Consider the following 17,919-nt stretch of genomic DNA (forward strand, 5'->3'; position numbering starts at 1 on the left):
CCCACTCGTAGACCACCCTGCTCTTCCCAAAATTTCATAGAATCCGAACTGTGTTTGATCGTGTTCCATCTGGGGAATTCGAATCGAACCTGCGTTCCATTTCGGGGTCACCTGCGGTCATTTCCAGATAAAAAAGTTCCCACATTTCATACTCCATTTACGGCTCAAAATGATCGTAACGGTTGTCCCGAAAATCGTGTTTCAATGATTTTTTTTAAAATGGCCCTAATTGTGAATTATGGGTAAATTTGTGAGAAAAATGGAAAAAATGCATTTTTCACCAATATGTTGACAAAAACTAGACTTAAAATCAGAAATTAAAAAATTCCTAAAACACGATTTTTGATCTTATTAATAGTCGTCGAAAAATATAAAAATCGGGGATCCGGGTTAATATGCGTAGCCAGGTTTGAACGATGTTTGCCTAAAAACATGACATGACCTGTGCTCGGAAACCCGAAAATAATAATCGTCTTTCTGAGCGAAATTTTAAAAAATCAATAATTTATCATAAAAAGCTAACATTAAAAGGATGTTAACATGATAATTTCATTTTAATTTGTCAATTATGCAAACGACATCTACAATTATGCAAATTAGGCCATAATTTGCATAATTGGTATCTGTTGATGTTTCACCTGCCATAGATTAAATAGGTAACATGTATAAAAGTACTATATATAAAACACTGTTATTATGGTTCCGGGTCGGAGTTTAAATCTGACTCTAAGTAAGTGCGCAGTAAATCTCCGGAAACGTGACTTTGTTTCGTATGTTTTGGCCGCGATATCCCTGATATCGTAATATCTGTGTACACATTTTCTGAAAAGCCTGTTAGTTGTAGCCTTTATAGGTGGCGTAATGTTGGTGGTCCAGCGAAAACTTCCAGGTATTAGTCCGCGCGGATGGTTATATGGCTTTTTCATCTGATCCCCGGGATGGTGCGTTCTATATGCGTCGTGGGTGTGTTCGGGCCATCGAAGATAGCGGTAAACGTATCGCATCGATTTTAATTAAATTCAAATTTCGGAAACATTGTACTGAGCTTCTTCGAGTACTAAGCCGTTACCCAGGGAAAATTCATTTTTTCCATGCAGCCATGGTTAAAAATGACGAAAAAATGACCCCTTACTTAAAAATGTACTTTTCTAAGCCTTATTCACCCCTAAATAAATTGTGCGCACAAAATATCAATCAAGTCTAGTGATAAGCGGCACAGCACCCTTTTCAACCGGAAGAGTTGAAAGGTAGGTGCCCTTCCGACCTGCCTTTATGCCGAAGAAATGACAGCCCGTCGGTCTGAGGGTGTCAAATTGCTACGAATACGTAAAGAAACCTTATAGAATTCTAGATCTCTCCTTACTCATGCAAATTAAGTTGTCATTTGCATAATTTGCATCTAATTATGTACATTTCTCTTTCAGCTACTTACATACCAAAAATGAAAATAAGTTGTGCCTATCTGGACTTAACGTTTTAGGCTTTAAAAGAATTCACCAGAAAGTCCCCTGCAGTTCCAGAACAAGCTGCAACGGGGACCAAACCCGCACCACTTTAAAGCCTTCTGTAAACCAAGTTCTCATGCAGTGATCCTCAACTTAGTGCCCGCCCCTTTCCTCTATTTCTCGCATCAGGGACTTTTTCCTTTCCACGAGTTTTTCGTACGTTTCCTTCACATGTTCAACGACTTGACCAAACATGTCAAAAGTCTCCAGGTCAGACTTCCCAGCGTTGGTTTCTCGGGAGAAATCCCTTTCCTCGAAGACTTCCTTGCTGCCGAGGACCTCCCCCTTCTCCTGCCAGTTGGCCACGATCATCTTCTCGTAGTTGACGTGGAAGACGAACTTCCGAAAGAGGTCGGCCTCCTCAACTCCGTGTTCAAACAGATGTGCGTTGTCACGTATGATTTCCTCAGCCTTCAGATCCAGCGGATGCATGACGTAAAACAGAAACTTGCGCCATCTCGTCAACAAGCGTACCCCTTCATCCGTTGTCTCCGGGTCCCGCCATTTTCTCTCGGCTTCCCGGAGAAATTTCACCAGGTTGTCGTGACCCTGGAGAGCCTCCTTGTAGCTCCTGTGATTGGCCAGCCTGTTGCCGTACAGAGGACCGTACAGCTGGGAAAGTTGGCTGTTGACGTACGCCAGGTTGTTCCTGCGAAGCTCCAACTCTTCGCTCTTGCGGGTCTTGTACAACAAGGTTCCGATTCCTACACCTATAGAGATGGCCTGCCAGGGTAGGTCCTTCCAGTGGAACCGCTCCTGTTATTGGGGTAACGTATTTATTAAACAAATTAAGGTGCCATGGTTAATTAACCAGGCTTATTCAATGACAATGAACGAAACACCCTGCTCTTCCCCACACACCACTCGTAGACCACCCTGCTCTTCCCCACACCCCACTCGTAGACCACCCTGCTCTTCCCCACACCCCACTGGTAGACCACCCTGCTCTTCCACACACCCCACTGGTAGACCACCCTGCTCTTCCCCACACCCCACTCGTAGACCACCCTGCTCTTCCCCACACCCCACTCGTAGACCACCCTGCTCTTCCCCACATTTCATAGAATCCGAACTGTGTTTGATCGTGTTCGATCTGGGGAATTAGAATCAAACCCGCGTTCCTGCGGTCATTTCCAGATAAAAAAAGGTTCCCACATTTTATACTCCATTTACGGCTCAAAATGATCGTAACGGTCGCTTGAAAATCGTGTTCCAGGGATTTTTAAAAAATGGCCCTAATTTTGAATTATGGGTAATTTAGTGAGAAGAATGGGGAAAAAAATGCATTTTTTCACCAATATGTCGACAAAAACTAGACTTAAAATCAGAAACTAAAAAATTCCTTAAACACGATTTTTGATCTTATTTATAGCCGTCGAAAAATATAAAAATCGGGGATCCGGGTTAATATACGTAGCCAGGTTTGAACGTTGTTTGCCTTAAACATGACATGACCTGTGCTCGGAAACCCGAAAATAATCGTCTTTCTGAGCGAAATTTAAAAAAATCAATAAGGCCATGTTGATTTGATTATATGGATGACATCCGCGCGCGCATGAATTTTCGGCCGTTTCCAAAAAAAAAAAGTTTTCAACCATACTGTAAATCGTACAAAACAGTTGCAAAATGAGCAAAAATATACCATAAGTTACAAAAAAAATTAATAAAAACTATACCAATGTCGTAGAATGCCAAAATCAAACGAAAAAAGACGAAATTGTAAAGAAATGAACTTGAAAACTAGATTATTCACCAAACCATATTCTGTGCCATTTGCTCAACCCTCATGACCACGTAGATTTCATAATGAAAACAACTTTTTTTTTTGCAAAACTTTTTTTTATTCGCACGCGCGCATCAGTTTTGGGGCTCCCGGAGGATGTCATCCATATAATCAAGTCAACATGGCCTAATTTATCATAAAAAGCTAACATTAAAAGGATGTTAACACGATATTTCATTTTAATTTGTCAATTATGCAAACGACATCTACAATTATGCAAATTAGGCCATAATTTGCCTAATTGGTATCTGTTGATGTTTCACCTGCCATAGATTAAATAGGTAACATGTAAATAGATAACCGCTCCTGTACTATATATATAAAACACTGTAATTATGGTTCCGGGTCGGAGTTTAAATCTGACTCTAAGTAAGTGCGCAGTAAATTATCGGAAATGTGACTATGTTTCGAATGTTTTGGCCGCGATATCCATGATATCGTAATATCTGTGTACACATTTTCTGAAAAGCCTGTTAGTTGTAGCCTTTATAGGTGTTGTAATGTTGGTGGTCCAGCGAAGACTTCCAGGTATTAGTCCGCGCGGATGGTTATATGGCTTTTTCATCTGATCCCCGGGATGGTGCGTTCTATATGCGTTGTGGGTGTGTTTGGGCCATCGAAGATAGCGGTAAACGTATCGCATCGATTTTAATTAAATTCAAATTTCGGAAACATTGTACTGAGCTTCTTCGAGTACTAAGCCGTTACCCAGGAAAAATTCATTTTTTCCATGCAGCCATGGTTAAAAATGACGAAAAAATGACCCCTTATTTAAAAATGTACTTTTCTAAGCCTTATCCACCCCTAAATAAATTGTGCGCACAAAATATCAATCAAGTCTAGTGATAAGCGGCACAGCACCCTTTTCAACCGGAAGAGTTGAAAGGTAGGTGCCCTTCCGATCTGCCTTTATGCCGAAGAAATGACAGCCCGTCGGTCTGAGGGTGTCAAATTGCTACGAATACGTAAAGAAACTCCGGTCCGAGACCTTATAGAATTCTAGATCTCTCCTTACTTATGCAAATTAAGTTGTCATTTGCATAATTTGCATCTAATTATGTACATTTCTCTTTCAGCTACTTACATACCAAAAATGAAAATAAGTTGTGCCTATCTGGACTTAACGTTATAGGCTTTAAAAGAATTCACCAGAAAGTCCCCTGCAGTTCCAGAACAAGCTGCAACGGGGACCAAACCCACACCACTTTAAAGCCACCTGTAAACCAAGTTCTCATGCAGTGATCTTCAACTTAGTGCCCGCCCCTTTCCTCTATTTCTCGCATCAGAGACTTTTTTCTTTCCACGAGTTTTTCGTACGTTTCCTTCACATGTTTAACGACTTGACCAAACATGTCAAAAGTCTCCAGGTCAGACTTCCCAGCGTTGGTTTCTCGGGAGAAATCCCTCTCCTCGAAGACTTCCTTGCTCCCGAGGACCTCCCCCTTCTCCTGCCAGTTGGCCACGATCATCTTCTCGTAGTTGACGTGGAAGACGAACTTCCGAAAGAGGTCGGCCTCCTCAACTCCGTGTTCAAACAGATGTGCGTTGTCACGTATGATTTCCTCAGCCTTCAGATCCAGCGGATGCATGACGTAAAACAGAAACTTGCGCCATCTCGTCAACAACCGTACCCCTTCATCCGTTGTCTCCGGGTCCCGCCATTTTCTCTCGGCTTCCCGGAGAAATTTCACCAGGTTGTCGTGACCCTGGAGAGCCTCCTTGTAGCTCCTGTGATTGGCCAGCCTGTTGCCGTACAGAGGACCGTACAGCTGGGAGAGTTGGCTGTTGACGTACGCCAGGTTGTTCCTGCGAAGCTCCAACTCTTCGCTCTTGCGGGTCTTGTACAACAAGGTTCCGATTCCTACACCTATAGAGATGGCCTGCCAGGGTAGGTCCTTCCAGTGGAACCTCTCCTATATGGGGCAACGTAATAATGAAACAAATGAAGGTGCCACAGTTAATTTTCCTGGCTTATTCATGACAATGAATGAAAAAAAAGTTGTTAGGACGGAGGAAGTATGCACCTGCCCATGCATATTCTTTGTCATGTCGCACCGACAAACCTAGGTAGCTATGACATCATGATCCAGAATCATCATTTTCAAACAAATTCTGTTTTCTATTTCAATTCAGTTTTAGCTAATCAACTTCTTAAGTTTGCTTGTAGACTTTCCATAAACATAAACCTGTAGTTTATGCCCGCAGTCCATATGAAGCCAATCTATTCGGCTCAATCCGGATAATTTTATCCTAGTGAGAAAAAGGCCTTATTAGCCTCTACCGGGCTTCGGGAGGTGGCTGAAAACAGAGCAGTATTCCGCACCCAAAACTGTACTCTCTGGTGGACCAACTCGTCTGGCATGTTATCTCTCTATTTGGCCAAATTCTACTTTTTCCAGTCGCCTCCCGAAGAGTGGTAAAGGCTAAAAGGGTCTGAATAAAACACTAAACCAGCTCACCTCATCTTTTGTCGTCTCCGCAGCTGTCGTCATCCCCCGCCGGTGTCCGGACCGCAGGCGGAGTGGAGTTGTAGCCGCCGCCGCTAGTCTCCCGGTCTGCAACGGTCTCACTTGTCGCCACAGCAAGGCAGCCGTCTGAGCCATCATGCTTAATAGATAAGAGAGCATAGTGTCAACACATCAAATATATTTAGAGCAGAGTACAATTGATTAACACCATAATCGATTAATAATGTGGGGGTCGTTTCAAGGGAAGGGAAATATGACAATAGATACATTTTAGAGATTCACTGATGTTTCAGATACAACCCGGTGTCTTTCATAAGTGTGTGTGAATACGGGAAATATTAAACAATGTTCCGTATTCTATATGGTATGTAAACAGTTTCTATTCATTTTACTGTTGAATTTGATTTTACGGTGGTATCTGAAACATCTGAATTTCTGAAATGTATTAAATTGTATCCAGATTTAAAAAAAAAAAAATTCTTAAATGGATGATTGTGACTTGTTACAGAACACTGCAAGAGGTTTAGAGTCACCTCAGGTAGAACCGGTAAACAAAGACCGAGGGAGGAGGGGCTCTACAGAACAACCGTGCGGGAGTTACCTGTGGGTCGCAGTGGTTCAGCAACAATTTTTCCTTATAATCGCGTGACGTTTGTTTGATTTGCCTACCAGCAATTTGTATATGTCTTCAAATAATTTGCATGTATATGATGTGAATATGATGAGTGATCGTTCGTATGGCTTCACCCTACAAATTCAACGAGCAAGTAAACACACCGGTTTAGGTGATGCCGCTTTATTTAAGAAGCGGCATCATGCGGTGTTCGCTGGAAGGGTAAAACGGGGCAAAGAACACGTGTACTTAGGTCACTACAAGCTAGCAAATATGACACCGCTCAAAAGCACGTGCCAGGCAATTAAGTTGATTTTAATGATTAGGTTAATTTAGGGCATCTTGGAAATACGTCAAACCCGTGAGTGTTGTAAGGTATGTATGTGGTGGACTATACATCTAATCACAAGATATGGCGACGACACACTCGCTAGTATTTTCAAAACTTAATTTAGTGCCACCACCAACACAGGGGACAATACAATGCATGTTCACCAGAGTGATGTGGGAATGTCGTGTGAAGTACCTTTCCCAAGGGCACAGGACTAGTAGCATGGCAGGGTTCGAACCCGAGACCCCCTGCGTTTGATTCTTAGTGAACACTACCGTCACGCCACACGACCCCCCTAAAAACGTATTGTCATTAAGAAAACAACGTCGTCTATTCAAAATGATTCGTCGATCCCCGCTCATTCACAACAGACACACACTGGCTATACATAGCTATTCCCTGACGGTAAGGTCACATACCTCCACCCTGTATGTTCTTGCTGGTGTCGTGTACGACACAGTACGGTGACTTGTTTGTGTTTTTTCGCGTGTATCAAACGCTAAAGTGAAGCGACGTTAATGCTGCTGCTCCATGCGGAACTAAAACCGTATGCAAATTAAAGTGACCTTAACCTCACTGACGTCATTCTGTACGTACTTGTGTTCGGGGTCAAAGGACGGTATTGCGTCATAGCTACGCGCCAAATTTCAATCCACCGACATATATACATATGTACTGTCAGCCTTTGAAAGGCAACCTTGCAGGCCCTCCTTCATAGGCCATTAAATAAAGTAAAATTTGACAAGTTCATTTGCATGTACTTTAAAGAGGACATCAAACGATAAATAAACACTTCCTTTGATGCGCGCCCGATCCGTGCTAGGTGACTAGCTGTTTGCCGTCTGCAAAAACATCCTGTTTTTAATTTGGGGTGTTAGTAACAAAAGAAAAAAAAAGATAACTAGATGTGTAGAAAGGAGCTTTTTAACTATCATATTTTGTAATTTTTCGGCGAAGACGGAAACGGGTCGTGTCAAGCTACGTATACCCACGACAGGTTACTTATACGTGCGTTCTCTCACCAATACGCTCCTTCAAAAATATATAAACGAAAATGTAAAAAACTGGAAGTTCCGCTGCATGCAGTACCATAACAAGCCGCCAAGGCACCCAAAATCTAAGGGGCACGCCCAGTTTCTTACCCCTATTGAAACCTATTGTTATAAGGCATAATCTTTGATTTGACCAATGCCAGTTTGCCACGTCTTTAAGGGCACTCCTATTCCAAAGGGGGCGGGGTTTTTCGTGTACCTAGCAAGCGGCCAGGGGAACCAGTCGTGGACGGTGGCTATTTACCGAGACAGGACCGCCGTGCGGTGGCTAAGATTGCTCTTCATTGACATGCTCCTGGCAGGTAGGAACTTTTCCAACTGAGACTTACAGATCAGATGCCCTGTGGACGTGCGAGCTTTACATAGACCTGCTGAAGTCCTCTGATAAGATATTCCCCTTTTTTTCTGGTAAAAACTAGCTCAAGTTGGTTCCCCTTCCCATTGAAACATAGCAAGTGTGTACAGACTTCTGACTTGTTTAACAGTACACTTCACGAGAAGTGAATACATAAAACTCAACAAACGGACTGTTTCGCATGCGGTGCTACCTACCGATAGATGTTAGTCCTGTTGGCTGTGGGAAGAACTATCACGTATGGATGCGGGTTGCGGAAATGTGTGTGACCGGTTCAATTCGCATTTTTAAGAAAATGTACTGCATGCTACCGAGTGTACGATTCCATTGAGAATAGGTTATCGATAACAGCCTGTGCCTGTTCATAAGAATTCTTCGCTATCGACAGATTATTCCTGTTAACTCTTATCCTGCTGGATTCTTGTGTTTGGGATTTCAGGGTTACAGTTTTGCACTAGTGTACAATGTTACAAAGAAATCCTAGTAGCATCAAAACTACATATATGAAAACAAATTTAGCCTTCCTAACATATGTTGGGCACAGTACTAGTCCTGGGACGGTGAAACTGCCTCGCAATTGTTGGGAGCAACAAGGGAAGTAACTTTTCCACTACTGGTAGAATGTTTGGTAAGGCGACCACTCAACCGTCTAAGACTGAAAGCCAGTGCCTTTTTAAATTGTTTTGACGGACAAAGTTTTTCTGGCAGAGGGTACAGAACACCTGTTCTCAAAATCGATGGTTATTCCAGACCTGTGCTTCCTGTCAGTAAGACTTTTTTGCAGGTTATTGTACAGTATGTGCCTGTGTGAATAGCAACTTTGCAATCTACCAGTATTTGATATTCAAGAGACATATTTTGTAACGGCATACGATAAGTCCATGACAAGGAAACTAGCTGCTCGGTTGGTTTAAAAGAAAGGCAACGATCGTGTGGCAGTGGAATGCACACCTGGCGCGGAGGTCTGTTTTCTAAACACAGATAAAAGTTACTAAACAAGGGCAAGGAGCTAAGTGAACTTGTATCTTATTTGTAGTAAATAAGGAAGTTATTGCACCTTATACAGGTGCTAATTCATATTCAATAGATACCATAAACGTACCTGTCGTTTGAATTTACTTCTTCACAAGAAAGATACATTGACAGATTCAACCCGTTTGGTGCCGCTCAGAGAAGCTTATAACTTGATTCGCTAGGACGTAATAGTTTCACTTTTTTTGTAACGGTTAAGTATGAACAGTTTTGGCAATGATATGGCTAGCAGGTAATTCCCCGACTTCGTACCAGCGAGAAAAAAAAACACAAACACTATTTCTGTGGTGTTACACACCGGTGCAATAACTCAATTGGTAGAGTGCTCGCTTTGTAACCGGGAGGTCGTGAGAACCCCGGCCGGGTCATACCAAAGACTTAAAAATGATACACACTTCTTTCTCTGCTTAGCACTCAGCACATATGAGAAAAGTGTGGGAAGGTCAAACACACAGCACTACGAGCGGGCTAGCCCCCTGCTGTAGTGCCTTGCACAACTGTGTGTCGCCCAAGGGCTATGGAAATGGAGATGGGCACCATGCTCTGCGTATCTATTAGATATATATAGGATGGAACGGACCTTACATCTCGCGGGGTTTTGGCGTTCTGGCATTGTCCCATGACTCCCAGCAGCGTGAGCTAGTATCAGGTTCACCTGGAGTATGTTGTCGCCACAATCCATACAAATGTAGAGATCAGATAACTAGCCCCTGGCGGCTATGGACTGTTGCGTCTTTTATGATTGTTTATCCATTTAACCAGGTTATGCGTATCGTCTACTGGCGGTTTATGAACATTCCTATAGTGAGATAACCCCTGACACAACATCTTAAGTTGTTGCAACGCCTAAAGGTCTAACGACCGAGAGACAAAGAAGACGACTAGTATGTCGCATATCTGGAGCTCATACCGAGCTCTTTTGTAGAAAAAGGAAAGCAAATTCACCATGCTGTGTTAAGAAGGCAATGCTTGGCAATGCACGAATGACTGCATCTGTGTGGGCTTATTGAAGAGAGAATGGATAAGGAAAACGATTCTATTCATCATCCGGGTTCAACGCCACCAGTTGTAACAAGATATTTCCTTTCCTTTTCCTCGTTTCTTTCAAAGTGCTTCCAAACCTCATGCAAGAGTTGGAAATTTCTTCTCGTCAAGTCACGACAAGATTTGTCAGCAAGCAGACCATTGTCGCATCGATATCCTTAGTAGGATCGGATGTGTGAAATATTCAAGCGTGCCTCATCATCAACAGAAACTTGTCTAACTATGACTTTTTGTCACCCGGGACTTTCATAGGAACTGTGCAAGCAGTGTAATCTCCAAGCAGATCTTTTGGTGGGGTAAGACAGTATCAAATTGGCCAGTCGATCTGTAACCATTTCCGCACCCAAGTTGGTGGTGGTAGAGACAAAAAAGGCCATATATAAAAAGCAAACGATCTTCCACCATCAACCTCTGCTTGGAGAGTATAAGCAGTGCTTCACACAATACAAATGTCACATATACGATAGCTTGTCGGTGTGATCAGTTCTTGTGACATTAGAGACGTTTAGACGCTGATTTCGCAATCACTGCCTTTGCCTTCTTGTTCTAGACCCCCAAAACACAATCGTACACACATAAAGACCTAACAAGGTTAAGCCAATATGGTGATCGGTTGCCAACAGGCAGCTTTCCATCGATACAGCATCAGTCTAGCGGCGCGGTATGGGGAACCGAATGAACTAGCCGTAACAACTTTTAAACATCTTGATAGTTAGGAAGACAGCCGGCCGCTCACATTTCTTTCGCTAAAATGAAATAGAATCAGCCAGCATAACGCTTTTCGAAATGTCCAACACGGTAGCAACTAGCTAGTGTCAAGTTGTGCCTAGAACATTGGGGTGGCTCCCTTCACGGTAAGTGCATGTATGGAATCTTTGTTTAGTCTTCCTCTCTCGATGCACTTCTTTTGTCGATGTTGCAAGAGCACATATACACCAGACATTATGATGCGTATTTGAGTCCCACTGTACGATTTAATTTTATATTACACTTTAGCGTTCTACAGCTGTGTTACCTTGTATATTCAACATTGTTTTTGGTAATGGAAACATACCCGGTTAATGTGATTCAAAGGCATTTGCATTCTGTTAAACTTTTAGACATGGCAGCTTTGAGAGGTGCAGTCGTCGTAATCGTAATTGGTAAGTACTCACTTAAGACCTCTCTTGGACGTTGTTAAGGATTTCTTGTAGTTAATATTTGCATGCGCGGGACACAAGTTTCTTTTGTCAATAACAAGGACACAAAAATATAATTTCGCCAACTGATGCTAGTCTTCTAACCCTTACGACTTATGAATTATAAATATTTTATTGAGAGGGTACCAGAGGGCGCTAAAATCTAATCATTTTGAGGCTCATCAATACCAACTTACATGTACATACAAAAAAATGAAATATATCGCCTTCTTGGGCTATCGTGTTTACAGACGGACACACACAAACACACAGACACAAACAAACACAACAAAACACATTCAAAAGAACGACCCCGAAAACATGACCTTTTCTGGTAAGGTAATTTTGTCCATCATAAAACAATGTGATATATATTGTGTCGTCTTTCCGTTCAAGACGTTCTTATACTTGCATTGCCTTTCCACGATTCAGCGACATCAGCCGGAAACTGGCTTCCACCAGCATTTTCACACGACTTCATTACTTTCAACTGGGATACCACAGGCTTCGTGCTGAATGAAACGAGGAATGAATCATTTGTGAAATACGTGGTTCAGCTGTACAAGACTAAGAACGACAGTTGGTAAGTACGTCTTTTACAAGGGTCATCGGATGCAGGAGGTGTGCAGAAATGAAGTGCTAAGACAAATATTCTCAAATGTAAAGTACAGTAATGCATGTAGAAATGAGGCCTCAAGACATCAATACCTAAATATAATTATTTTTCGAAATCAACAATCAATCTTTCGTTCTCTTAATATGCACCTATGTAATTTGTGAATGGTAACATGAGGAAATCTAGATCCTACTCGGATTTGTGTGGCGCCACAAATCAAATTATGTTTCAAGAGAATGTATTCAGACTATTTTTGCCTTTCGCATTATAGAAAATCAAGTGTATATAATTCGATTTGAAAATAAGCTCTGTACCAAATAAGTTCTTTTCGAGTAGTTTTCAATATTCTTCAGACATATCAGCATGGGACTGGGATAGCATAACAAGGCAAGTCTTAGAGTAACATCATATTCGCTAATATTACATCTTTGCTTTCGCGTTACTTTCAACACACGTTATCGCTGTACAGTGATAATGTGATTCAACCGCCGATGGTACAAGAAATCCCAGTGTACTACCTACAGCACCACACATTCACACGTCTGAATCTCAGTCATCTGTACTGCAGGTAATGAGAACCAACACTATTTCATTCTTCTTTTCTGTATCATTTCATTGTTCTTTTCTGTATGTATGTATGTATGCATTGCTTATTTCAAATGCACTAAAAAAATCTTTAAAAAAAGAAGGTACAAAACATAAACAGATGAATACGAAGATGTAATTCATTACGAGTTCTGATTGTAAAAAAAAGATAACCAACACTATTGCTCATTTCACCACAATGCTTCAAGAACGTTCCAAATCATACATGTCCTTGGTCCTCGGACAATGACGATGAGCTTTAGTGTATGTTCACGCTCTACATAGGCCCAAATGCACTAGATTAGATAGCTGAAGCATAGGATACGTGAAGGAGTAAACTATATTACGTCTATATCAGTCTACAATGTCGCTTCCCTCTTCTAAAACATGCGTAGATATTTAGAGTTTTTCCAGTTATATTGTACAGCAGTTATAGACAATGTAATATGGTTGAACAATTCAGGCATATTTATGTTCTGATTGTAGCGATCTAACAAGATAAAGTATTCTATAATGTGTTTAATCCTCAACCTAATTATCGTTACAGAGAGTACAAATGCTGTCATTGTAAACGGAAGTGAATTGGTAGTTTCAACTTAGCTGTAATTTATGTCATTTAGCCGACAATGGTATTTCATTTTGAGTGACTTTCTTTCGAATTCATTCAATGTTATAAAATGTTTAACAAATGGATGTAAGTACTTTTTGACTTCACAATTTTGTGGTGTGATGCACTGTATATGTATATTAAAAATTAGCTCTTTTTCCTGTCGTATATTGTGCTTCACAGCAACTGCACAATTGTATCAACACTTCGCAACGTAAGCTGCGGAAAGTACAACGCGATACCAATAGTGAAGACTACAGGTTAGTGGGATTTATTCATATTAGCATATATATGTGGGTATTTTTGCCGAAGCACATTCCATTGATTTAAAATTGATTTCTAATCATATAAAAGCATATGGTCTTAGAGATACAAAACAGCGACATATAACAATTCTGCATTAAATCTGGCTTGTTTCTTTACAAATGCAAGAAGAGGATAACGTGTTAGAATTATTTTTTAATGATGATGGCCAACACGTTACAGTGGGTCTGGGATTCAATCTAAGCTTTCGAAAAAAACTTGTGTATGTATGATTGTACTATACTTGACTCTCTTTTCACAGAAAGACCCCTGTCCTTTAACTCGAAAACAGTCACCAACACGTCTATCACGGTGACTTGGCCGTCCTTCTCAGAACAGAATCGGGATCAAACAAAGAGGGTTTTTTACTATTACCAGGTATGCGTATACATATATCTGTACCTGTATAACCGGTATATACGTAACACACCAGCTTCACAGGTACGCGGCGCGGCGGCAGCTGGCTATATTATACGACTTGTTACACCTAGCCTTTGAACATCTAACTCTAAACATCTAGTGATGATGCCCCTACTGTACTTGGTTGCAACGAGTTCCACTCTACGATACTTTTACTTTCTAGGAAAAGAAACGAGTTTGTGAACACCTCAATTCTATAGAGGACGACCTAGTGAGTGTGTAAGTTTCTTTGCTCTTCAGCTGGATATTGCACCACTAGAACCAAATACCAACGGCCCACTGGTCATCTTTAACGAGACTGAGGTGGAGGGAACATTGACTGGCCTTATTCCCGGAAAGGAATATCAAGTAAGTACCAAATAACAGTTGTGGGGTCGTGTGGCGCAACGGCAGAGTGCGCGACGCGGAATCAAGAGGTCCCGGGTTCGAGTCCTGACAAAACCACCGATCTTGTGCCCTTGGGAAAGGCACTTGACACGACTTTCCCCACTAGACTTAAGTGAAAGTGAGTATTGTCTGTCCAGTATTCGTTTCTATGTGCGGGACACAACACGCGCAACAGCTGCCTCTGTTCCGCGTGTATCAAAAATCAATCAAAATCAAATAAGAATGTGGTGCCTGTTGTTTTCAGCAGAATTTTTAAACAGTATGAATTATGTCGCTTCAAGTCATTTTCAGAGTTAATGATGCTTGGTCTTTCTTTTTTTTATTTTTGACACCAAACAATCGCTAAAGCGCATTTTATGGTTCGGTTTTACCTGCCTAGTTTTCAAATAGTCAATGCAAGCGTTTACTATTTCAACATGTCGAAAGATTGTTCTAGGATAGCTGTCGATGGAAAGCATGTATAGTACAATCAATGTAGGGTAAAATACAACAACGATCCCCAACTGTTACAAAATATCAGCCGTTTGAATGCAATTGTGCCCAGACCAGCTATCTATCTAGTGATCTATTTATCTCTCTGTCTTTAAATTCTATCTGTGTGCCCTTTGGTCTCCTGCCCCCATGAACTTTGTGTCATTTTCTGATTACCCGTAACTACAGCAAACGTTCCTGTGTTTCAGATTCAGCTGAAAGCAACCGGAGACGCAAATCCAAAAGTCGAACCAAATCATTTTACATACACGTTCATAACCACCGACATAATTGCTACCGGTTAGTAATCAACGTCTACCATATAAAACACCTTTTGTTTGCTCAAATTTCATTATTTCAAAATCTTATGAATTTCAAAGTTTTTGTAAAGAGTATATAAACCGACATAGAGCTAGAATACATCGGCCGTAGGTCTGAACGCAGCAAAACCAATAACTGCTTTTTTTTCAGACCCTTCGCCTGTGGAGGAAGTTTCGGTAATCCACACGAGCTCGACATCTGTAAGCTTGAAACTGATACCACCGAAGGAAGGATTTGTAGACCTGTTCCAGATACAAGCAACCTCGACACATCATTCTAGGTACAGAGCAGCATTCAATCGTGCAAATATTCCTTCAAACATTATTATCTACTTAGTCTAGAAGTATACTATAGGTCCCGACCATCAAGGGTGGCAACCCCTTCTTGAGTTATCATCTTTCAAAAATTTTAACAAAAACGGTCCTGTAGTTTTAACAACATCTACCAATCCAAAATCGTCTCAATAGCATGTCCGGAACAGTTCTTGTCAGGACCTACCTTAACCCTTCACCTTGTCCCATCAGTACGATCCTTCTAAGAACTAACAATTTATGCTACTCACAGACACACAGGCTCACGCCTCCAAAACGTGTTTCTTGGCGAGGGTCATAAGAATTCCAATGTTTCAGTCCTCTTGTAGACGTGCCGCGCCCAGAGGGGAACCCAGCAAGTGTCAAAGCGAATCTGTTCAACCTGCAGCCTGAAACGACTTACACAATTTCAGCCATGACAGTCGCCAAGGGCAACAGGGGCAAGGCCAAAGAGGTGATCTGCACGACAGGTAAACAGTGGTAGCTGTAGAGTTTTCTTAAACGCGAGACGTCTCCTACAGCAAATGGTTTATTGCAACATTTCAGTAGTGTGTCTGCACGGGAAATGTCCCTATATGGATATATGCAATTCTGAAAATTGTGTGCTCAGATTTGTGTTCCTGTCCCGTCATATCTCAATTCATTCCAATTTTCAGAGCCTGTTCCCATCGATACAAAGCTTGTGGGGTGGACCACAGGTGTTATCATGGTCGTTGTGATTGCAGCTGCCTTCTGCACGGTGCGGATAGTAAAGAGACTGAAATACAGGTTAAACCCTGCACAACTGTTCAAGGAAGTTCTTGAGGTAACAAAGCAATCAATGTTTGTTGTCTTTGTTTTTATAAATGTGTCCGAATTCCTAGCTCGATCCATCTGATGATTACAACATCTAAGCTCATATATTAGCATGAAATAAGTTGGCGCATATATTAGCATAATGCGAATTAAACTGTTCTCCGACTCAAAGAAATTCGCTCATCGGAATTTTTTCCCAAATCGCTCGGTCTTCTTCAGCTATCCAACCCAAGTGCAGTATATACCTATAGCTAGGCACGTTATTTTCCCCAGATGTCACATTAGCACTGGGTCAAAGTTCGTTGGAAGTCGGTACCACCCCCCGTCCCGGCTGAGACAAGGTTGGTATATGTTGATGGGTTCCTACACTCACAGATCTACGTACATCAGGGCATACCTACCTTCTCTAAACCATGTCGGGGGGCGGTACCGACTTCCGACGAACTTTGACCCAGTGCTGACGGCACACGTGGGAAAAATCACGTGTCTACAGACTATACTTGAAGATCGAGCGGTTCGGTCGGATATTCCGGTGAGTACATTTCTTGAAATTGGAGAACAGCTTAAATCTCACTAAGCTCATATATTGTCACATGCTTATTATCAGGATATAATCGGGTCTGAGAAGATGGAGCCATGGCTGAAGAAAAGAAGGAACCTGTTTCTTGAGGAGCTGATCGGAGAGGGAGAATTCGGTCACGTGAGGAAGGGCGTGCTGAGGGAAGAAGGCCAACAAGCCGTCATTGTGGCTGCCAAGACGCTCAGGTAAGTTTGCTTTTGGCCATTGTGAAGTTCCATCACATTGGTACAGCATTGTACGGTGTACTATAGGTTCGAATGGAAGCTCATCTGTGTTGGTAGAGTCCATAGTTGTAGATTGTAGGCATAGGAACAAAACAACGAAAGGAACTCAACACAAATTTTCAGTCGATCTCGTCGACCTTCATTAGATGTACGACCCACTGCACCGACTTTCTGAAAACTAGAAGCGTGATGACGTCAGGAGTGAATCAAATGGCGAGAAAAAAAAACAGAATCTATCACTGTCGTAGTTCAGAGAGAGTTGATGATCTGGGCCCTGATGTAAACTGCCTCCTTCACGCCCCTCACAAAGTAAACCCTTCTCCGTATCCAAAATCCGAAATCCTGCTCCGTATCCAAAATGCGCACCTTGTCAGGTGTAACTGTGTGACCCGGGTACTCGATATGTAGATGTTGTGACATTTCAGACGTAGTGTGACTGGGACACTTGTGCTTCGAAAATCTTGCTTGTTTTGAATGGCCGTTCCGTTTCACTTGGAACTCTGGGCACGGTCCTGACAGAATATCTAACAGATATGTCTATTGTACCATAGAATTTATGACATTTAATCGAGGCCACTATCGGTTGCCTCAGAAGGTATGTTTTTACTGTAACTGTAGAGTGGACCGAGCCAATGAGATCACCTACCGAGACTTCGCGAAGGAAGCGAGTCTGCTGATAGAAGTCAACGATGATGGCGGTCACGTGAACATCGTCAGTCTGATAGGACTGGTGGTTGATGGGAAAATGAAGAAAGGTGCGTGACACAAATTATATCACTTGCCCACTTCTAATTCAAGACATCGTTCAATAAGAGTATTTTTCATAGTTATGTAAATGTGAATAGCTGAAAGACATTCACCACAAACACAACACATTATTATTTTCAGTCGATCTCGTCGACTGAAAAATGGGCATATGTACGTACTTTCTTTACAGA

General features: G+C 41.8%; 3 protein-coding genes across 4 annotated transcripts in view; 1 reads left to right on the forward strand and 2 right to left on the reverse strand.

The window, feature by feature from the left end:
- Positions 1-1,105: 1,105 nt before the first annotated feature.
- LOC109469662 lies at positions 1,106-7,240 on the reverse strand. Of its 2 annotated transcripts, XR_002140203.1 has the most exons (4): positions 7,120-7,240; positions 5,748-5,895; positions 4,264-5,201; positions 1,106-1,336 (listed from the first exon to the last, which is right to left on the reverse strand). XR_002140203.1 is itself a non-coding variant. In XM_019768200.1 (3 exons), exons 2-3 carry the CDS (start codon positions 5,892-5,894, stop codon positions 4,539-4,541), a joined length of 810 nt encoding a protein of 269 aa, XP_019623759.1. In that variant the 5' UTR covers position 5,895; positions 7,120-7,240; the 3' UTR covers positions 4,198-4,538. The 2 variants fall into 2 exon arrangements, 1 of the variants encoding a protein (XP_019623759.1); XM_019768200.1 differs by lacking the exon at positions 1,106-1,336 and having other exon boundaries at positions 4,198-5,201.
- LOC109469657 lies at positions 1,599-2,264 on the reverse strand (the record flags this gene model as incomplete). Its single annotated transcript, XM_019768192.1, has 1 exon — positions 1,599-2,264. A coding segment is annotated over one exon (666 nt), but the record flags the coding sequence as incomplete, so codon positions are not given.
- Positions 7,241-7,961: 721 nt separating the features above from the next.
- LOC109469666 (tyrosine-protein kinase Mer-like) overlaps positions 7,962-17,919 on the forward strand; it is a 12,704-nt gene continuing 2,746 nt past the window's right edge. The window contains exons 1-13 of the mRNA XM_019768205.1: positions 7,962-8,054; positions 11,284-11,325; positions 11,794-11,944; positions 12,447-12,545; positions 13,353-13,429; positions 13,735-13,850; positions 14,133-14,240; positions 14,960-15,050; positions 15,222-15,351; positions 15,701-15,852; positions 16,039-16,187; positions 16,785-16,942; positions 17,600-17,736. Of these exons, the coding sequence (XP_019623764.1) occupies positions 8,042-8,054; positions 11,284-11,325; positions 11,794-11,944; positions 12,447-12,545; positions 13,353-13,429; positions 13,735-13,850; positions 14,133-14,240; positions 14,960-15,050; positions 15,222-15,351; positions 15,701-15,852; positions 16,039-16,187; positions 16,785-16,942; positions 17,600-17,736 (1,423 nt within the window). The 5' untranslated portion in view covers positions 7,962-8,041. The remainder of the gene's footprint in view (positions 8,055-11,283; positions 11,326-11,793; positions 11,945-12,446; positions 12,546-13,352; positions 13,430-13,734; positions 13,851-14,132; positions 14,241-14,959; positions 15,051-15,221; positions 15,352-15,700; positions 15,853-16,038; positions 16,188-16,784; positions 16,943-17,599; positions 17,737-17,919) is intronic.

Source organism: Branchiostoma belcheri, unplaced genomic scaffold, assembly GCF_001625305.1.
Source record: "Branchiostoma belcheri isolate BF01 breed outbred unplaced genomic scaffold, Haploidv18h27 scaffold21, whole genome shotgun sequence".
In the NCBI taxonomy this organism is placed as follows: Eukaryota; Metazoa; Chordata; class Leptocardii; order Amphioxiformes; family Branchiostomatidae; genus Branchiostoma; species Branchiostoma belcheri.

What these genes read in the sequence shown, in the direction of transcription:
- LOC109469662 (XM_019768200.1), bottom strand. Translation starts at nt 5,894, where the DNA reads ATGATGGCTCAGACGGCTGCCTTGCTGTGGCGACAAGTGAGACCGTTG. An exon ending in CGGAGACGACAAAAGATGAG is followed by an intron (nt 5,202 to 5,747) that starts GTGAGCTGGTTT and finishes TGCCCCATATAG; the next exon opens with GAGAGGTTCCACTGGAAGGA.